At 32.6% G+C, this 19,730-nt stretch overlaps 1 protein-coding gene across 1 annotated transcript in view; it reads right to left on the bottom strand.

The window, feature by feature from the left end:
- Positions 1-1,020: 1,020 nt before the first annotated feature.
- Positions 1,021-19,730, bottom strand: part of LOC126890184 (uncharacterized) — a gene marked incomplete at its 5' end in the record, with an annotated part of 88,972 nt that continues 70,262 nt past the window's right edge. Inside the window, 5 exons of the mRNA XM_050659039.1 lie at positions 1,021-4,716; positions 5,149-5,217; positions 10,945-11,265; positions 15,023-15,292; positions 18,167-18,496. Coding sequence (XP_050514996.1) covers positions 4,637-4,716; positions 5,149-5,217; positions 10,945-11,265; positions 15,023-15,292; positions 18,167-18,496 — 1,070 coding nt within the window. The remainder of the gene's footprint in view (positions 4,717-5,148; positions 5,218-10,944; positions 11,266-15,022; positions 15,293-18,166; positions 18,497-19,730) is intronic.

Genomic DNA, 19,730 nt, shown 5'->3' with positions numbered 1-19,730 from the left:
TATTATTGTTTTTGTATGAGTGTTAGAACTATTTTTATTGTTTTCCCCCAATTTTGAAAAAATGTGAAAACGTTGAATTATCCACGTCCGTCTGTCCGTCCGTAAACACAACTTCTCCGTCATTATAACATGTAGAATGACAAATGAGGTGTCGAAGTGAAATGAAAGCTTATAATCCAAGGATGGTACTAAAGGTGAGAGATTTGACCTAGGACCTCCGGTTCAAGAGTTGCAACCGGAAATATTGTTTTAAAGTCAGCGGAATAGCACAAGCGATATATTATTATATTATTCGACACGCGTTAGCAAGACGAGAACAAATATATACTTCCGGTTTCATAACTGTCTGTCCGTCCGCAAATACTCCTTCGTCATTACCAGATAGAATGACAAATGAGGTGTAGAATAAAAGCTTATAATCCAAGGATGATAATAAAAGTGAAAATTTGACCAAGGACTTCCAGTTTTAGAAATACAACCGAAAGTACCTACTGCTTTAAAGTCACCGGAATAGTACAATTATTATGCGACGTTCGACTATTCGATTTTTCGTATAGTATAATTATTATTCGACGCGACTTAATGATAAGTGGAAAATTGAAATTTATTAAACGCAACAGCAAGTCACTTACTGTCACTGGCTGTTGCGTTTAGTAAATTTCAATTTCCGACTTATCATCGACTTATTTTGTATGCTTTAAATGATGATGCACGGACTCAATTGTACTTTCGGTTTCATGGCTGTTTCTCAGTCTGTCCGTCCGTCCGCGAATATAACTCCTTCGTTATTAATACAGATAGAACAACAAATGAGGTGTCGAATGAAAGCTTATAACCCAAGGATGGTATTGAAGATTAGAAATTTAACATCGGACATCCGGTTTTGGAGTTGCAACTGGAAGTACCGTTTTAGAGTCAGCGATCAATTCAGCTATCTCCATATGCTGGGAGACATTTATATCTAATTTTGCACAACTCTGCTTCTTGTGTTATTTACTGACAATAAAAATAACTCTGACAACTTGTTAAATTAAGTTTATTAAACCATAAACACACAGACAAAAAATATGTTCAATATAAATAAACTAATATACAATTATACATTTTTAATAAAGCAAAATTATTATAGATATATTTCAGAACAAAATGATTAAACATGTTCCATATCATGATGTAAATTATTTATACAGATTAAATCTGTGGATAGAACATAAAATATTTCTAGTTTAATTTAGAAAAACAGACCAAGCGAATAGAGTGAGATGTTTGAATGTCAATACAATAAGAACAGAAGAATAGGATTTTATTTGAAAATTTCTAGAAGTCACCATAGAGTAGGTATATAATAAGAACAGAGAAAATATGGAAGAGAATGGAAGTAGAATGCTCAATTACAAAAAAGTAGAAAAACAGAACTCTTTAGTGGTACGGGCATGTACAAAGAATGCCAAAGCACAGGTGGTCGAAAAAAAATATTGAACTGGAACTCGCCAGGAAGAAGACAGAGAGGAAGGCCCTCTGTAAGATGGAAAACATACATAGGAAATTATATGATAGATACCTCAGAGAAGTCGACTGGCAGAATAGTGTGCCGTGCCTCCACATTCCATACTCTCAGAAGAGGAACAGATTCTTTAATACTTGTAAATGATAATTTGTACCATATTTATCATGGCCTAAATCCTACCTGTTTATGTCATTGGTATATGTATATCTAGCCTGGAATTTAGTTTGTTAATAATAATTCTTGTGAAAAGTTTGTATACCGGGTGTTGTAACGTACAATTGTATACCGGGTGTTGTAACGTACAATTCTAAACTGTTGAATCCCTGCTTCCCTAAATATTTTACATCAAAAGTCATGAGAGAATATTTGTAGAGAATTGAAATCTGTATTAAAATCAAAAGTTAAAATTGTTCTACGATTTAAATGTATTCCAAAATTTTGAAAAATATGATACATTTGCCACAGTACCTAGGTATGTGTGTAACAGTTAGACCACACGTTACTATTTAACTGACAGTGCTCACACCATTGACTGAATAAAAAATCTTTATTATTAATACTTTCTCCGCAACTGAGGGTATCTTATCAACTGTATTGTTTTTAAACAATAAATGATAAAATAAAAATATTGACAGTTTAAAAATGTGAAAATAATAACTTCATTGTGACACATTATTGCACTGTGTGTGGCCTAATTTTGGGCTGAAACACTGAAAAATGTATTACATTTTTACAAAATTTTGGAATATGTTTAATTCGTAGAACAATTTTAACAGTTGTTTTCAATACAGATTTCAATCCTCTACAAATAGTTTCTAATGTCTCTTGATGTAAAATAATTAGGGAAGCAGGAATTCGACAGTTTAGAATTTTACATTGAGTTTCCCATGGCCCGTTTTCCAATTCACCACCCGGTATTATGTGATATCAAACTTATGAGTTGGTCGTTTCCAAGGTTTGTTATTTCTTAGATAACTGTAAAATAGATTCAGATATACTAAAATAATCAGAAATAATTAAAGACGTAACGAGTGTTGCGCTTCACAAAAAACAACTAAATTTCGAATTGAAAGAGATGTAAGACAAGTACTCTATTTAACTGGAAGATACTGTGAAAATGATTCTTGTGTGGATACAAGAATATACACAAGGTAACCTGGATTTCCTCTTATGAAAGAACAACGAATCAGATTGATTATATGCTAATATATTGAAGACACGGGACAAACGTAATGAACTGCAGTTATGAAGTTATAGTGGCTTAAAAATCACTCAGATCATTGCCTAGTGATCTCAACATTGAGGGCTAGCATGTCGAACGTCAGCAAAGAAAATAAAATGGCTAGTAAGAAATCTAATGTGAAAAAGCTGAGAGATGCAACAGTTGCACAACACTACTCGAAAAACATCACCAACATAACAAAGAAAGATATTGAAGCAGCACCACCCATATGTTTAAGTTTAAACAATTACAGAGTTGCTACCATCAAAACACAAAAAGAAACTTGTAAAACAATAAAAAATGTGTTAAATAATTCTGTTCTGAACTCTATCAGCCATCGTTTACGAATATAAGGAGTGTTTGCTAAACTTGTTACATGTAATAAATTAGTATGTAATATCTACATCTACCTCTCAAATATGCACCGAAGTAAAAAAATTAAAAAAGTAACTTCGGCAGGTGAATGACATCCCTTACATTCTGTGTTTCAGAAATTATATACACTTTTCTTTTCAGCAGCAATTTAAGTTTGAAACTTTTATTGAATTTAAAGTCATTCCCAATAGATAGTGTGTAAGTTTGAATTCACAGAAAGCCTCAATTATAATCGAATCTAAGATGATCTATATAGTAGTGAATTCACCAGTTCGATTTGTGATAATGTCTCTATTAGAGATTTGAATAATATTTTCTTGGAATGCAAAATTAACGAGAGATATATAGACCAATTCAGTATACAGTTGCCAATTAGTACAATCTATGGATTTTTATGGACTTCAAAATGCGATTTCGATAAACTTTAATTACAATTAACGCACTAATTAAGCAAAATTCAGAGTTGGCGCAATGGTATCAAATTATTGAAATTTCAGGACGCATCTATTCATGTAAATTTTATTTCATGTGAGTGACATTATATTTACCATAAGATGTGTGCGATGTCCTTTGTTTCACATTACCTACATGTATTTAGGTAGTAAAATTGAATAAAAATTAAACAATTTAATAACCATGATAAAACAAGTGCTACAGAAAATATTAAAATATAATGGTTACAATGAAAATATTAAAATAAAATGTAAAAGAGATTAAATAAAACTAGTTCATTAATACATTGATCAATCAATATTAACTATATAGTTTCATGTAACATAATATGTCTAAAACTATAAGTTGTTCAAAAACATGCCTTTTGTAGTGATATTACACTGTAGTGATAACACTCTGTATAAAATATGTTTAAGGCTTAATTTCGAATAACTTTATTATTGTTTTAACCCGTATTAACCTTAAAGCGACAGTAACGAAATATATATGACATTGAACTCAACGTGCTGTTGTAATCGGTTGATAGGTATAAATAAAGAATAATGGAAAGACAGGGGATCGGTATTTGTTATTAGCCGCGAGCATGGCGTAACATTGGTACAGTCGGAAAAATGAAAGAATACCCATGAACGATCACATCAATCACGTATTTTGTGTATTTGACAAACGTTTGTTATTTATAGAAAAAGACAGCAAATACAAAATAAGTGATTGATGTGATCGTTCATGGGTATTCTTTCATTTTTCTGACTGTATATATGTCTTAGATATTATTGTAAACAAGTTGTTATGGTTTAGTCATCGATATTGTGAATTGAAAATAATATAATGTATTTGAACAGAAATAGAGTTTTAATTAAGGACCAAAGGAACAGTTTAAGTACCAACCGATCAGCTTCTTCGTTACACTTTTGATATTTATGATAATTTCTGAAACACATAGTACTGTAAGGATTTTCAGGATGTCGGATTTCTGAAAGTTTAGTAGTACCTATGGTAATACTAGCGGTTAGACTTGTTGAGTTATTGTTAGGTATATAAAATGTACACAAAAAAATATCCTATATATGGGGGATTCACTATTGTTGCTCTAAAGAGTAGTGCCGTGACCGTTTCCAGAAATTCTTGAAGAATCCTTTCTTCTTTTGAACTTCTTCGCCTAAAAAGAATAATATTTATATATATTTTTATATTTATACTTGTGTTTTTATTATAGTGGTTCCCCAAAAAATTTTTTTTTATTTTTCGGCAGGATTGACTCTTGATGATTCGAATTTTGATCCAAAAAGGTTTTGGCTTTTAAATTGGCGGTTGAATCTACGTTGCTTGCAGAAATGTGTGTGACATGGTATGTTTCTGGGGCTAGCGAGTGAGGTATTAGTTCTGTGATTGTTATATATAGGTATTTATCTCTAGTAAGAGCTTGCCTCCAATGAGGAATTATTTATGGAGATATTTTATGGGATTTGAGGTGTATAGGTAGGCTGTTTTTTCGGGAAATGATTTGACAATGGAAAATATGACCTTGCCGAAAAGTCAAAACAATGGTCTTTTTCTAAGAAAACTTTTTTAAAAGAAAAATTATGCTTACCATTTGCATTCTCATGGATAGTCGGTGACACTACTTCCTTATCCTTTTTCGTGTCCTTGCCATTATTTCCTGAAACAAAAGAATATACTGCAATGAGTTTAAACATTACGTACAACAGTTTTTTTAGTAAAATTTTTGAGTGTTACTATTAAAACAGTTTTAACACCTAATGTAATTATTACAATATTAAAAAAAATTAAAAGTATTAAAAAACTAGCCTTAGTCAGATATATCTCAGTCTAATTTCAATGTAACCAATAGTGATGTTGATTATAGTTACTTTCGAGTATTCGTTACAAATCGTTACTTTTGTATAAAGTAATCATTTACAGTATTCGTTACTTTGATTACTATGATTACTTTTGTTACTTTTGTATTTGAGTACCAGTAATCATATCGAGAATCCTGTTTCTCAGTAGGTAGGTATTTTGTATAAAGTAATCATTTACAGCATTCGTTACTTTGATTACTATGATTACTTTTGTTACTTTTGTATTTGAGTACCGGTAATCATATCGAGAATCGTATTTCTCAGTAGGTAGGTTTGTATAGGTATTCCGATATAACAACGACCTTCCATCCATCCAATGGCACTACAGCCCAAATCGAGCCTTGGCGTCCTTCAATAAGCTTCTCCAATTATTTCGATTTACCGCTGTTCTTTTCCATGAACGCGTTCCCAGGAAGTTCCTGGCATCCTCATCGACTTCGTCTTCCCATCTCTTTTTAGGTCTTCCAACAGGTCTTCTTCCCTGCATTCTTGCATTCAGCAATTTTCTGGGGATTCTATTCTCATGCATGCGGACCACGTGCCCTGCCCACCGTAATCTCTGCAGTTTAGTGTATTGTGCTAGAGTTGGTTCGCTATATTGCTCGTATATTTCTCTATTATACCTAATTCGCCAGTTGTTATTTTCACTTATTGGGCCCAGTATCCTACGTAATACTTTTCTTTCAAACACATCTAATGCATTGGCAGATTTCTGTGTCACCACCCATGTTTCGCAGCCATAACTTACTATGGGCCTGATTATTGTTTTATATACCCGGAGTTTTGTTTTCCGGTGTACGTCTCGCGATTTGAATATGTGGCCCATCGCGAAATAGGCTTTATTTGCCAGCACAAGCCTTCTATTTATTTCCGGTTCTTCTTCATTGCTTACAACCAGATCCATTCCTAGGTACGTGAATATATTCACATGTTCTATATCGTCAATAAAGTGTTGTTGCGCCGGTCTATTTGATTTGGTTTGTATGAGTAGTTTTGTTTTGTTTTCAACGACCTTCACCAATCTGTTTAATTAAGGAATAAAAATCATTTGATTACTATGATTACTTTTGTTACTTTCGCATTTGAGTACCGGTAATCATACCTAGAGTCGTATTTATCAGTAGGTAGGTATTTTGTATAGGTATTCCGATATAATAACGACCTTCACGAAGTACGAAGTAATCGGAGTAATTAAAGTAATGAAAGTAGATACAATAGTCGTTACTCGCTCTGATACGATTGGTACGAAGTAACGAAGTATTCAAAGTAACGATTTGCCTCTCTGTATAGTAATCGTTACTTTCGGTATTCGTATTCGTAAATAACGAGTACTTTGTAACGAATAGTTCCTTTTTCAACATCACTAATACCCAATACTTGGTTGAGCTTCACCAGTTGCTTCAGGTGTAGATTGCAGTTAAAATATCATAACAATAGATATAGCTGTCATAACTGAAATCAAAAGGTAAAAGAAAAAAAAAGCACAGAAAAATTTAGCATGCTACAGAGTGGCAATTTTTATAAATGACAAATTGAAAACACATAGTAGGTATCGCGGTAGGCAACAAAAATATGAAAGATGTAAGATAGGGAGAACAAAAGTTAGAAATAGTCAAAAATGAGAAAAAGAAAAGCTGGGACAATTTCGGAGAAAAAAATGGAAGAAAACAGTAAAGAAGATAAGCAATAAAGAAATACAGTTAAAAAAATATAATAAAAAGAGGGAGCGAACATTGCGAACAAATATCTGTTGAATGAACAGCAAGGAAAAATAAAGGAAAATGTAAACAACGTAATTGGTGAATCAGAGGGAAACGCTGAGCAAACCGAAACTATACACGAATAAGAACTAGACGAAGCAATAGGGAAGAACTAGGGAGCAACGCCACTGGTTTGACAAGATGACTGCTTTAACAAACATTCGCTATCAAACATTGTCAACCTTGTCAAACCTGTGGAGTTGCACGCTAACTTTCTTTCACTTTATCTCTGAAACCTCGCATTTTTAACAGCTAGGAACCCTAATTTGCAGCCATTTTTTCACAGGCAATTTGATATCATCGTATTATAACAAAAAAGCTTTAATTTGATATCAAAAACTAATCTACGTCATAATAATCTACTATATTATTTGCAGCCACTTTTTAACTAAGTATCTACATGTTATCAATGTATTACCCTATTCTTAAAGGACATCGCACACATCTTATGGAAAATATAATGTCACTCAAATTCAATAAAATTTATACCAATAGATTCGTTTTAAATTAACGATCAAATCTTATCATTGCGCCAACTCTCTATTTTCAAAAATAAGAGCAGAAATTGATATAAATAAATCTGAAATCAAATGGGTAGGTACATAAGTTAGAGAGAGAAAAAATATTTTAAAATACCCAGATTTTCGGTACTCCATAAATCAGCGGATTAGTTTCACTAATCCGCTTAGGCCCAGCGGGATTTAAGCTGTTATGAATAGCACTCAGAACAATAATGATTGTAAACTAACATTTTATGGACTCCAAAAATGTGATTTCGATAAACTTTAATTGCAATTTGCGCCGTAATTAATCATAATTAAGAGTTGGCGCAATGATAAGAATTGATCGATATATTAAAACGAATCTAATCGTATAAATTTTATTGAATTTGAGTGACATTATATTTTCCATAAGATGTGTGCGATGTCCTTTATATAAAAATGTGAGTTTAATTAATTAACTTATGAATACAGTGATTCTGTAGTGGGATTTTAGACTACAATAGGCTACTCGTTAGTCTTGACATTACCAGCTTTTTTATAAACGTATTTCTAAAAAAACTTTACAAATAATAAAAACTAGACTAGAGCTAAAACACACTAAAAGATCTAGGACTGAAAAAACAAAACACATGGGAAATGTAGGCAGACATTGAAAAAGACGGACATAATACCCTTCTCACAATGCTGACAAGAAACGAAACGTTAAATAAATGTGCTAACTTGTTATACCTGTATGGCAGTAAATGAGAGTATTTGGCTCCGAATTCCATCCTACTACATCGATTTACTTGATATTTTCACAGTAAGTAGGAAATAGCTCATGCAACAAAGTCTACCCTGTGCCGATGTGCGCTGTTATCTTGGGGGTAGTTCCCACCCCTTCCCGGGGGTGAAAATGTTTTGGTTAAAATAGGCACCGAAGAGGCTAGAGAACCTAATTTTAAGCAAAAACTGTTCTATAATTATTTTTTGAAAACTCGATACTTTTGAGTTATTCGTTGTTGAAAATTGGCCATTTTCATTGAAAAATTACACCTTTTCGGACGGATTTTTGCGAATACCTTAGAAACTATGCATCTAACAAAAAATATATAAAATATTTCTGTAAGTTATAAAAAAAACAAAGAGATTCGTTCCTTCATATATCTTCTAGTTAAAATACAAAGAGGGATATGGTAGGTAAGAAGAGTTTGTTTTTTTGCTGCATGCTCAAATCGGTGCATTCAACTTGCAATAACAGAGAAACGGTCAATTTTAGGTGTATAATGTTACCAATAACTTTTGTAGTGCTTAAAAAGGCCTTTAAAATGAGCAATACTAAATGTCGATTACATTCAAACTAAGCGAGATATTCTGCAAAAAAGTTGATGATTAATGTATTTTAAGAAGAAATGATATGTATATTTAACCCCTCATCCATCAGAATTTAAATACATCGTTTTCCTTCTACAAAACTTTTTATTATAGCGTTATTTCTATGCTCAAAAAGTTGGACTGGTTTTAAATAAATGGTTTTTGAAAAAAATAAGATGAAATTATAGAGCGCATTTTTAAATTTTCTTAAAAATCTTCCTTTTTCTCCATGTAACTCGAAAATGATAAGAGATACGAAAAAAAGATGCCACACAAAAATGTAGGATTTTTTCAGATAAAAATTTTCTTTATATTTTTCATGACTGTATTTTTTATCATTTTCAAGTTACAAGGAGAAAAAGGAAGATTTTTAAGAAAATTTAAAAATGCGCTCTATAATTTGATCTTTTTTTTTCAAAAACCATTCATTCTAAACCCGTCCACCTTTTTTAACATAGAAATAACACTATAATAAAAGGTATTGTAGAAGGAAAACGATGCATTTACATTTTGGTGGATGGGGGTTAAAATAATTACTTCTCATTTTTTCTTAAAATACATTAGTTATCAATTTTGTTTGCAGCATATCTCGCTTAGTTTTAATGTAATTGACCTTTAATATAGCTCATTTTAAAGGTCTTTTCAAGCACTACAAAAGGTATTAGTAGCATTTTACACCTAAAATCGACCGTTTCTCTGTTATTTCAAGTTGAATACAGCATTTTGAGAATGTACCAAAACAAACTATTTTCACCAGCATATCTCTTTTTGTATTATAACTGAAGATTTATGAAAGCAAGTGTCTCTTTGTTTAACCCACAAAAATGTTTGATATAGGTTTTTAGTTAGATGCATAGTTTTTAAGGTATTCGCAAAAAACCATTCGAAAAGGTATTACAGTAGAGCGTCGATAATCCGAACTAATTGGTGCAGGGGTAGTTCGGATTATCAAATTGTTCGGATTATCGAACATATGTTCAAAATACATACAAAGCTCATAAACATAGTACATATTTATGTAGGTACATATGTACATACGTTTTAGTTACAAGGAATAAAACACCTGCATAATAAACAAATATATTGTATGTATTTCTGCATAAACAAAACAAAAATTCGCGGTCGTATTTTGCCCATATTGTCATATTAAATCCAAAAATTCGGTCCGCGATTATATTTTATAATTTTTTTTTGCGTTCGGATTAGCGATCGTTCGGATTACCAGGGTTCGGATTATCGACGCTCTACTGTATGTTTTAATGAAAATGGCCAATTTTCAACCACGAATAACTCAAAAAGAATTAAGGGTTCAAAAAAAATATAGTTTTTGCTTAGAATTAGGTTCTGTAACGAATTCCGTGGTTATTTTAACCAAAAAAATGTTCACCCCTGAGAAGGGGTGGGAACCACCCCCAAGATAAAAGCACACATCGGCATAGGGTAGACTTTGAATTAGGAGATAAGTAGAGGCTAGGCCCAAAATTTCATTAAAATCCATGCAGTAGGGTAGAATTCGGAGGTAATATCTTATTCTTTCTCCCATTGACTGGCGTAAAAATAACCAACACCGTTATAATGCAATAATACATAAAAAATATGAAATTATCTTATTCGGAAAAGAAATTAATGTAAATGTGTTATATGTAATTAATACTATGACATGATCCTTAAAACGTTACACTATTGAATGTTCATAGAATACAATTAACAAATCTGCTAAAGGAATATACAAAAATCGATTCTAGGTCCAACTTTTTTTGTTATTCGTTTATTTTTGTTCTTCATACTTCCATTTACAGCTTTATATCATTAGAACTCAATTAAACCATGTTAAAAATGTAAGTGTATGTGTTAGAGTTAGACAGTGCTCTATTCTGTGTTTAAGTGCTGTCCTAACCACAAAACTAACCTTTTTTAATCAACAAACTGGTAACCCTTCTGAGAGCATCTCTCGGTGATCTCTGGAAGAACTTAGGAGTTAGGTTGGGCGGTAAAGTCTGCGGTTTCCTATTGGACGTCGTGTCCCACGGATTGTGACCCATCGCGGTTCTGTCGAGATGTTCGATGGAGGCTGGGCGTCGATGCCTTTGCTTCGGATACCAGCCGCGTCCAGGACCGCCAGCGAGCCTCAGAAGCTCAGCCCCGACGATTGCTTGCTCGAGGCCCGTTTGCGACAAGCCCCGACGGTATCCGCCGCTGGAGACTGTGGTTCCGATCGTGTTTAGGCTACCTGGATGAATGAACAAAATGGAATAGTGTTAGTTAAAGCAACGTGTGTTAGTAAGAAATAATCGAAAGACCATACACAAAGAAAATGGTGAAGAATGTTGATATGATATAAAATGAGTAACGATTAGTACCACTTTTACAAATGTAATTTTAAAGGTAAAGGAATTTTAATATACAAAATAATACATTTTAAGGGCACAATTTGGTAACACACAAGTATAAAATAAAGTTTACACCTACAAATAAAGAGAGTAGTTTGGTAAAGGTAAACTAGTTTATTTTTATTGCATTCCTTTAATTCCACTGAATATTCATGGACACATTCAATGTCCACTGCTGGACATAGTAAGTCAACACTGGCAAAACACACTGATTAAAGGTTTCTTCTTTTAAGACATATTGGTATGTCAGACGAATTGAAAATATGGTTCAGCTTGCCGAAGGCTGCCCAACCCAAGTCAGTCTTATACAACGGTATCTTTTCCCATACGAATCTCTTGAACTAGGTATTTATAAGCCATTACCTGGTATATGGATTTTGTTTCTACGCATATCTCTTCGTTGACTACAGGATTTGTCATCATCTGGATTTTAGATATATTTATTTTCAATCCTCCTTCTAGCGAGGAAAGGTAAAGCTGATTTAAAAGTTATTTGGACTCATTACTTCAATTACATGGAAAACATACTAAATACCCTATATACCCTATATATATTATACAGTATGTCCCTGTAAGTTGTATCCATATGGAAAACCTTTTATTATAAATTTTACGAAAAAAAGTTATTCTTTATAAAAAGTTCTGCATGGTCCAGAACCCAAGATTCAACCATCAGATATTAAATTTTATGAATACTATACAAGGTATGTCAAAAAGTTTGAATTTTCCTCAGGAGTAAAGTAGCTTTATTTTTCATAATTATGAAAATTGCTATTATGAAAAGTTGTTTGGAATTAAAAACTATATTCTAATATGAAATTACATCCTTCTAATTGAAAAAAAAAATGAAAAATTATGGCTAACTAACATTATTTTCAGTTATTTCAATTCTGATTACTCTTTTATTATTAATTTTACAAAAAAAAGTGATTCCTAATAAAAAGTTCTGGATGGTCTAAAACCTAAAATACAACCATCTTATATCAAATTTTATCAATTTTATACGAGGTATGTCAAAAAAGATACATTTAGATCAAAAGTAAAGTACCTTTATAGTTCAGAATATTTCAATTAGAAGGATTTTATTACATACTGAAACATAGTTTTTAATTCTAAATAACTTTTCATAATAACATTTTTTGATATTATGAAAAATAAACGTACTTTACTCTTGAGCGAAATTCATATTTTTTGACATACCTCGTGTAAAATGGATAAAATTTGACATAAGATAGTTGTATTTTAGGTTTAATACCATGCAGAACTTTTTATTAAGAATCACTTTTTGAAGTTATACTTCTTTACCGGCGATAGAGGGTGATTTTTTATATGTTAACACCTATCAGCCCGGCGCATGCGCATTATAACTTTATTCTGATTGGATGTTCAAATGACATGTCAAAAATTATCCGATATGGCAGCTGTGGTTTGGAGGTAAAGGTAAAGGTAAACACATGTATAATATATTAGTTTTATTGTTGTAAGGACAGAAACAAAAAAGTTTATAATATTGTAGTGACTTTTAAATAGTTTTTAAAAGCAACAGGTACGTAATAATTGTTAATGTATCATGGGTATAAACCTACCTATTTGATCTGCCAAAATACATAGTATGTAATACTTTTATTTATATAATTTGATTACCATCAAAATTTATATCAATATTCACCTAATATATTGTTTTTTTTACTCTATGTTTTGTTGTATTTTTTCAATTCTAAATCATTTCAATTCAAAATTAAAATAATTTGATCAATTTTCAAAATATCAAAATATCACAAGTTTAATCCGTTTAGTTAGTCGATCTTCGTAAATGATGACACATAGTGTCCGTGGCTAAGCGGAGAAGGCGAATGAATTCCAATACCAACCGCTCTTATCAGCGCTGGTTCGAGTCCCAATAGAAACTTTCTTTTTTGTTTTTTTTAATACATTTTATGATTGTAAGTATATTTATTATATAATTGTATTTTCAGAAAATACGTATTTAGTTAAAAAAATTTTCGACAATTAATGTTCAGACATCATTTGTGGCTTGTTTAATGTGTTTGTGTGTGTTTTATTCTTTTATTATTTTAATTTTTGGCACTGTTCTAATAAAAATGTTTGAGAAGTAGTAAGTAAAAATTAGTTTAATATTTAAACAAAATATAAATAAAAAGTATATTAATTTCGTTTAAATCATATAATAGAAGTATAACTTCTTACGTGCGTACAAAGTACACACACATTCTTTTTTGTAAAATTAATAATAAAAGAGTTATCTGAATTGAAATAACTGAAAATAATGTTTTTCTACGAGCGTGCAAAAATGTCTACTTTCGCGCACGCATTTTAGTTTATAAATTTCACTTTTCCGCACGCGTGTTACTTTTCCGCACGCGGTTTTTACTTTTCCGCACGCGTATTAATTTAGATATGTTAATATGGCCTTAAAGTAATTATAATACATGCAATAAACTAATATTTAGATATTATTTACTAATTTATTTCAAATATATCTTATTGAGTTCCTGTTTTAATGAAATTAACGCGACAATTCGATGAAATAAAATTATTTTGACATAATATTCGAAAGGCAAATCGGTAGACAATAACAGTCGTTTTGAATCATCGTCATGGAAACCAAGATCGTCGTCATGCTAACTAATTATATTGAAAGTTTGGTTTTGACAACCTTGTCAAAGAATTAATTTATGTATGTATTTTCATATTAATTAAATTAATTGATTAAGATTTGGTAATTTGTTAAAGACTCTTAGAAAAAATATTGTTCCTAACTCTTGCAGAAAGTCTCTTTTCCGCACTCGACTGCTTGCCGAACTCCCGCTTCGCGTCGTTCGGCAAACTGCAGTCGCGTGCGGAAAAGAATGACTTTCTGCACTTGTTAGGAAAATAACTATTATCCATGATTTTTCAAAAACATTTTTTTTTTCAATTAGGAGGATGTAATTGCATACTAGAATATATATTTTAATTCCAAACAACTTTTCGTAATAGCAATTTTCAATATTGTGAAATATAAAGCTACCTTACTCTTGAGTGAAATTCAAACTTTTTAACATACCTCGTATAATATTCAAAAAATGTAATATTTGATAGTTAACTCTTAGGTTTTGGACCATGCAGAGCTTTTTATGAAGAATAATTTTTTGCGTAAAATTAATAATAAAAAAGTTTTCCATATGGATACAACTTACAGGGACATACTGTATAACTCAATACCCCTAAGCCTAAAAGCATTTCAAAAATAAACATACTCAAGAATTTGAGCATGTTTTCAAATTCAAAATTCAAAGTTTTGGATAAAGGTACCAAGATAAATAAGGTTTTGGAGACTTTTTACAAAAAATGTTGTAACTTTTATAATAACCAACTCTATACTGTTCAAGAGTGAACTATATATTTTTTCTAGTATAGGTACAGTAATCAACCACATTTAACAATTAATGCCAAAATATAAAAAAGTGTATAAAAGTGGTACATACTAAGACATGATAAATGATAACAAAGTCATTTACATCTATGATAAATGTTGACCATGTTGTTACAGGCCAAGACAATCCAGAATTAATCAACAATGACATTTGAACCTACCTATTGTATTGCTTTGCCTAGGTGCAGTTTGGTTACCACCAGGTACGTCTGGAGCTCTTCGGTGAGGAGTACGCGGTATATCACAACCTCTAGCAAAAATTGGCGTTTCTGGTAGACTGCACGACGTTTGTAGATGATGTTCCTCCTGAGGACTTTGTTGAGAGGCCCGTTTTTGGAACGGTCTTCGTTTTTCCTGTAGTTCCGTCGGAAGTGTTCTACGCTCTGAGGGAATGTTTCTATTCGATGAAGTGAAGAAATTGGTCCTTCGACCTAAAAATGAAATTATTCATATTATACAGTGTGAGGATCCGATAGTCAAGACGTATGAATCATAGAAAAAATAGACGATAGTAAAGATGTATGAATCATAGACGTATGAATCATAGAAATATGTAAAATACAAAGAGGTGTCAGACAGGGTTGTATACTGTTCCCACTGTTGTTTAATTTATATTCAGATAGAATATTTAAGGAAGCGCTGCATAATTTGGAGTGGGCGCGAAAGTTAATGGAATTCTGATGAATACAATCCGATATACACACGATACAGTTATTTTAGGTGATGACATGAATAGATTACAATGCCTTTTAAAGGCCATTGACACAGTGGGAAGAGAGTTTGGCTTAAACATAAACCGTTCAAAAACAAAATACATGGTTTTTAGCCGTTTGACACATCAAGATTCACGGTTATATGTTGATGGTCATATATTTATTTATTTATTGTTAATAAACGGGGCAAGCCCATTGACAAAAAATATACAATTAAGCAACATTTATAAACATTACAAACAAATACTAGACAAAATACAAAATCATAAAGTAAATATGTATATAGAGTTACAATTAAATTTAACGCTTCAGAGATTGTTTAAAGGCACTTAAGGACAAGTTAAAAAAATCTGTCTCATGAGGCAACCGATTAGCATGAGCAAGAAGTCGTCTGGCCAGACCTATATTCACAGAATAATTAGTTCGACAAGAGAGTACTCAGTGACCCAGCTTTAAATATCTTGGTTGCCATATTACTGAACAACTAGATCCAGATGAAGAGATAAAATGTAGAATCGAGATAGTCCGCACAACATTTTTCAAAATGAGGTAATTGGTCCAACATTAATTGTTTGGAGGCGTTTGAAATGTGGCTGCACAGACGTACACTAAAAATACCATGGACGGCTATGCTAACAAATGTTTACTTAAGAGAGCAAATGCTTGATAACATCAAATGTAGAAAGATGTCCTATTTTGGACACGTAGTAAGGGGAGACCGATATAATATTCTTCAACTTATTATGATGGGTAAAACCGAAGGACGCAGAGGAATTGGTAGAAAACAGGCGTCTTGGTTGAAGAATATGAGGGAGTGGACAGGAAGAAAGAAAGCAGAGCAACTATTTAGAATAGCTCGAGACAGAGACAGTTTCGCCCTGTTAATCGCCAACGTCAAGGCGATTTGATAGGGCACGTTAAGAAGAAGAATAACGATCCAAAAAACGTTTATTTTTTATTAAGTTTTATGCGCCCATTTAATTCAGAAAGAAGTAACTTTTATTGGACCTTGTATATCATAAAAATCAGTAGTTCATATAACCATAAACGTTTTGTGTTTTAAAATATTCTAACGGTAGTTTGTTATTCTAAATTATAATTATTGTTTGTTTGTTATAAACATTCCAATTCCATCTTAAACATCGAACGAAAACACATACCATAATAATGTTTGTTTATACACTCTAAATAACAGCAAATAACGTTTTCTTTTAGAATGTTATAAGTAGTTATAAGGACTTTGTCTTTCCATTGCGTCTGATAACTTTTTCTATTCGCTCAATTAAATAGTTCGATAAGTAAAACTCTCTTCGCGTTGATAAATAAATAAACCTAGATTTACTTTTCGTTTGGAGAGCGGAGAGGCTGGGTGGCGAAAATTTTATGATGCACCAGATTGATTCTGGACCTTCAAAAAATTTCTGTAGATTCTTGCTTTGTTAGAAAGTCTGCTAGTTCATTCTCTTGAAATCTCTGATGGTTCACTTTTGTCTCTTGTCAGTTTATTAAGGCGATCCTCACAGTTTTTTAGTTTGTGTTTGTTGGTGTGCATCAGTTAAGGCATTTCAAATATACCAAAACATGATTCTTCTTCTTCTTTAAAGTGCCGTGTGTTTGCTCTCATAACATGTCCAAAGTATTTTAATTGTTGGAGATGGACTTTACTGGAGAGTCGTTGGCTAACTTTTAGCTTTTTTTTTTAATTTAAATTAATTTAAAATGTAATTATTTAAATACACTTAAGTGCAAAATAATCGACTCAAAATTATTTTGCGAAAGTATGTCTCTTGTTTCAATCTAAAGAGTGTAAATTTAAAAATTATTTAGTGTAAATCATTAACCTCATTATTGAAATTAAAATTTTTTTTTCTAAGTTTGACGACTTATTACAAATAAAGAATGCAACGTAGAGAGAGAGAGAGGGGTCAGAATTTGACTCATTGAAATCAACTCGCACTGACTTGTTTCGATTAACATCGTATGCATCAATTTTCATAGTAATCCACTAATACATCAGTTACTTATATGAAGTTCGGAAATGCATTACAAATGGATACCACATCCGTGAAAGCAGCTCAAGCATTAGTGACAGAAGTCCTGAGCAGGAAGGCCATGGCAAATTAAGTCAATCAGCTGTGTCCCGAGTGTATCGTTGGTACCATGATAGTGGTGATTATGTCCGCCGACAAGGCCGAGGAGGCTGTAAACGAATAACAACGGAGAGGGATGATCGATTTCTTGTATAGAAATCCCTGAGAAATCGACATTTGACTGGTGCTAATCTCAAAGAAGAGCTTAGGATGACCGAGGTGTCGTTACCAGCATTTGGACAGTCAGAACGAGACTGAAGGCAGCCAACCTGACACCACAAAGAACAGCTACAGGCTGCAAGATATCTGCAGCCCAGAAGCAAAGACGATTACAATTTGCTCGCGAACAACTGGATTGGGGCAATTATCAATGGAAAACGGAGAAGCGTAATTTTGAAGTGTGTAAAATATATAATTCCTAGCTGAACGCTTTCGGCTTATAAAGCCATCTTCAGAGATGTATATATTAGTCTATATGTTATAGAGATGTAAAATATTTTACCTCGACTATAATTAACATCCATAGATCTAGTCTTAAGACTATTCGAGCCCGGTTCACGATGGGCAGGCACTGCGGGAGGCTCGTTACTATTGGGCAGCGTGTCGGCTCTGCTTTTATGTACAGGATGCAAGATTTCCGTGTATTCATCTTCGTCTTCTTCCACGGGCGATGGAGGCAGCGGAGGAAATTCGTGCTGTAGAACCTCCACTCGCACAGGAAAATCAGCAGAAGTTGAAGTTGGGAGCGGACGCGGTTCTCGATGAGCTATAAGCATTTCTTTAGCGCTTTCAGATTTTTGGATGCCGTTTCGTTTCGGAAACGGAATACCACCTAAAAGGTAAATACAGATTTAAAACATTTTGATCATAAAATAACGAAAAAATATGTAGAATTAAGTAAGTTGTTTGTCAACATAAATAGTTCAATCATTTGGTAGTTTTTCCTGGAAATTTTCCGGGAGTTTTGAAAATTGGTAGTTTTATGGATTTCGGATGCTCTTTTCGAATTTCAACTTTGCTACTTCGTATCTCCGCCGCTCACACCGCCATATTGAAGAAAAAATGGAGCCTTTTTTGGTAAAATGCGTCGGAAAGGATATAATATTCCCAAAAAACTGTTACTAGGCTCTATTTTTTCAATATGGCGGCGCGAGCGACAGAGATACGAGGTAGAAAATTTAAAATTCGAAAAGAGCATACCGAAATCCATAAAATTAGCAATTTTCCAAACTCCCGGAAAACTTTCCAGGGAAAACTACCAAATGGTTGAACTATAAAATAACAAAAAATATGTAGAACTAAGTAAGTTGTATGTCAACAGTGTAATACAAAAATATGTTAGTAATATACTGATGGCCAAAAAAATGCAACACCTAGAAGGACACATATTATTTTTGATATTTATTTATGGAAGTATTTATTATAATATTCTTATTATTTGATAATGTTATAAACAAATTTGCAACGTCATTTTCGTCAAAAAATGAATAATGAGTGGCTCCTCTTTATTTTCTATACACTTAGTAGTTACTGTTGTAACGGTACGGAAAATCAGTATCATTATCGCTCCACCCTATACGCTAAATCCGTTTCAGAAATTGTACTGTGTATTGCGTAGAATTAGGTCATCTGTGATTCTTTTTCGTTTCTCATAATATTAGATCGATCATCTAATATTGTGCTGTTTGTCTAACTTATGTTCTCTGAAATTTGGCGCAGATATAATACCTCAAATTGTTTATATTCTACAGAGGATGCGGTATTAACTTCAAAGAGCTACCCGTGAGAAGTCGTCAGGATGTCGCTGTTATGTTTATCTTATGAGATAAGTGGTTCTAAGTTTAGTAAGGAGTCCAAGTGTCTTTTTCGTTAATTTGGCATTTTCCGTGGAAAGAAGGTCGTAGGAGCTGCTAAAATCGGTTTTGTTTATTCTCTTGGTGATTGGATGAGCTGTTTTTGGTGTGCGCCAGGGGGTTTAACCCAGAGCGTAATTTGCATTTTCCTAATGGCCAAGATTTTGATTAATTGAGCGCCTTAAGTCTGTAATTGGTTGTTAAGGATTATTG

This window comes from Diabrotica virgifera, chromosome 8, assembly GCF_917563875.1.
Source record: "Diabrotica virgifera virgifera chromosome 8, PGI_DIABVI_V3a".
Taxonomy (NCBI): domain Eukaryota; kingdom Metazoa; phylum Arthropoda; class Insecta; order Coleoptera; family Chrysomelidae; genus Diabrotica; species Diabrotica virgifera.
The sequence above is the reverse complement of the archived record's forward strand: the minus strand, read 5'-3'. Positions and strand labels throughout refer to the sequence as shown.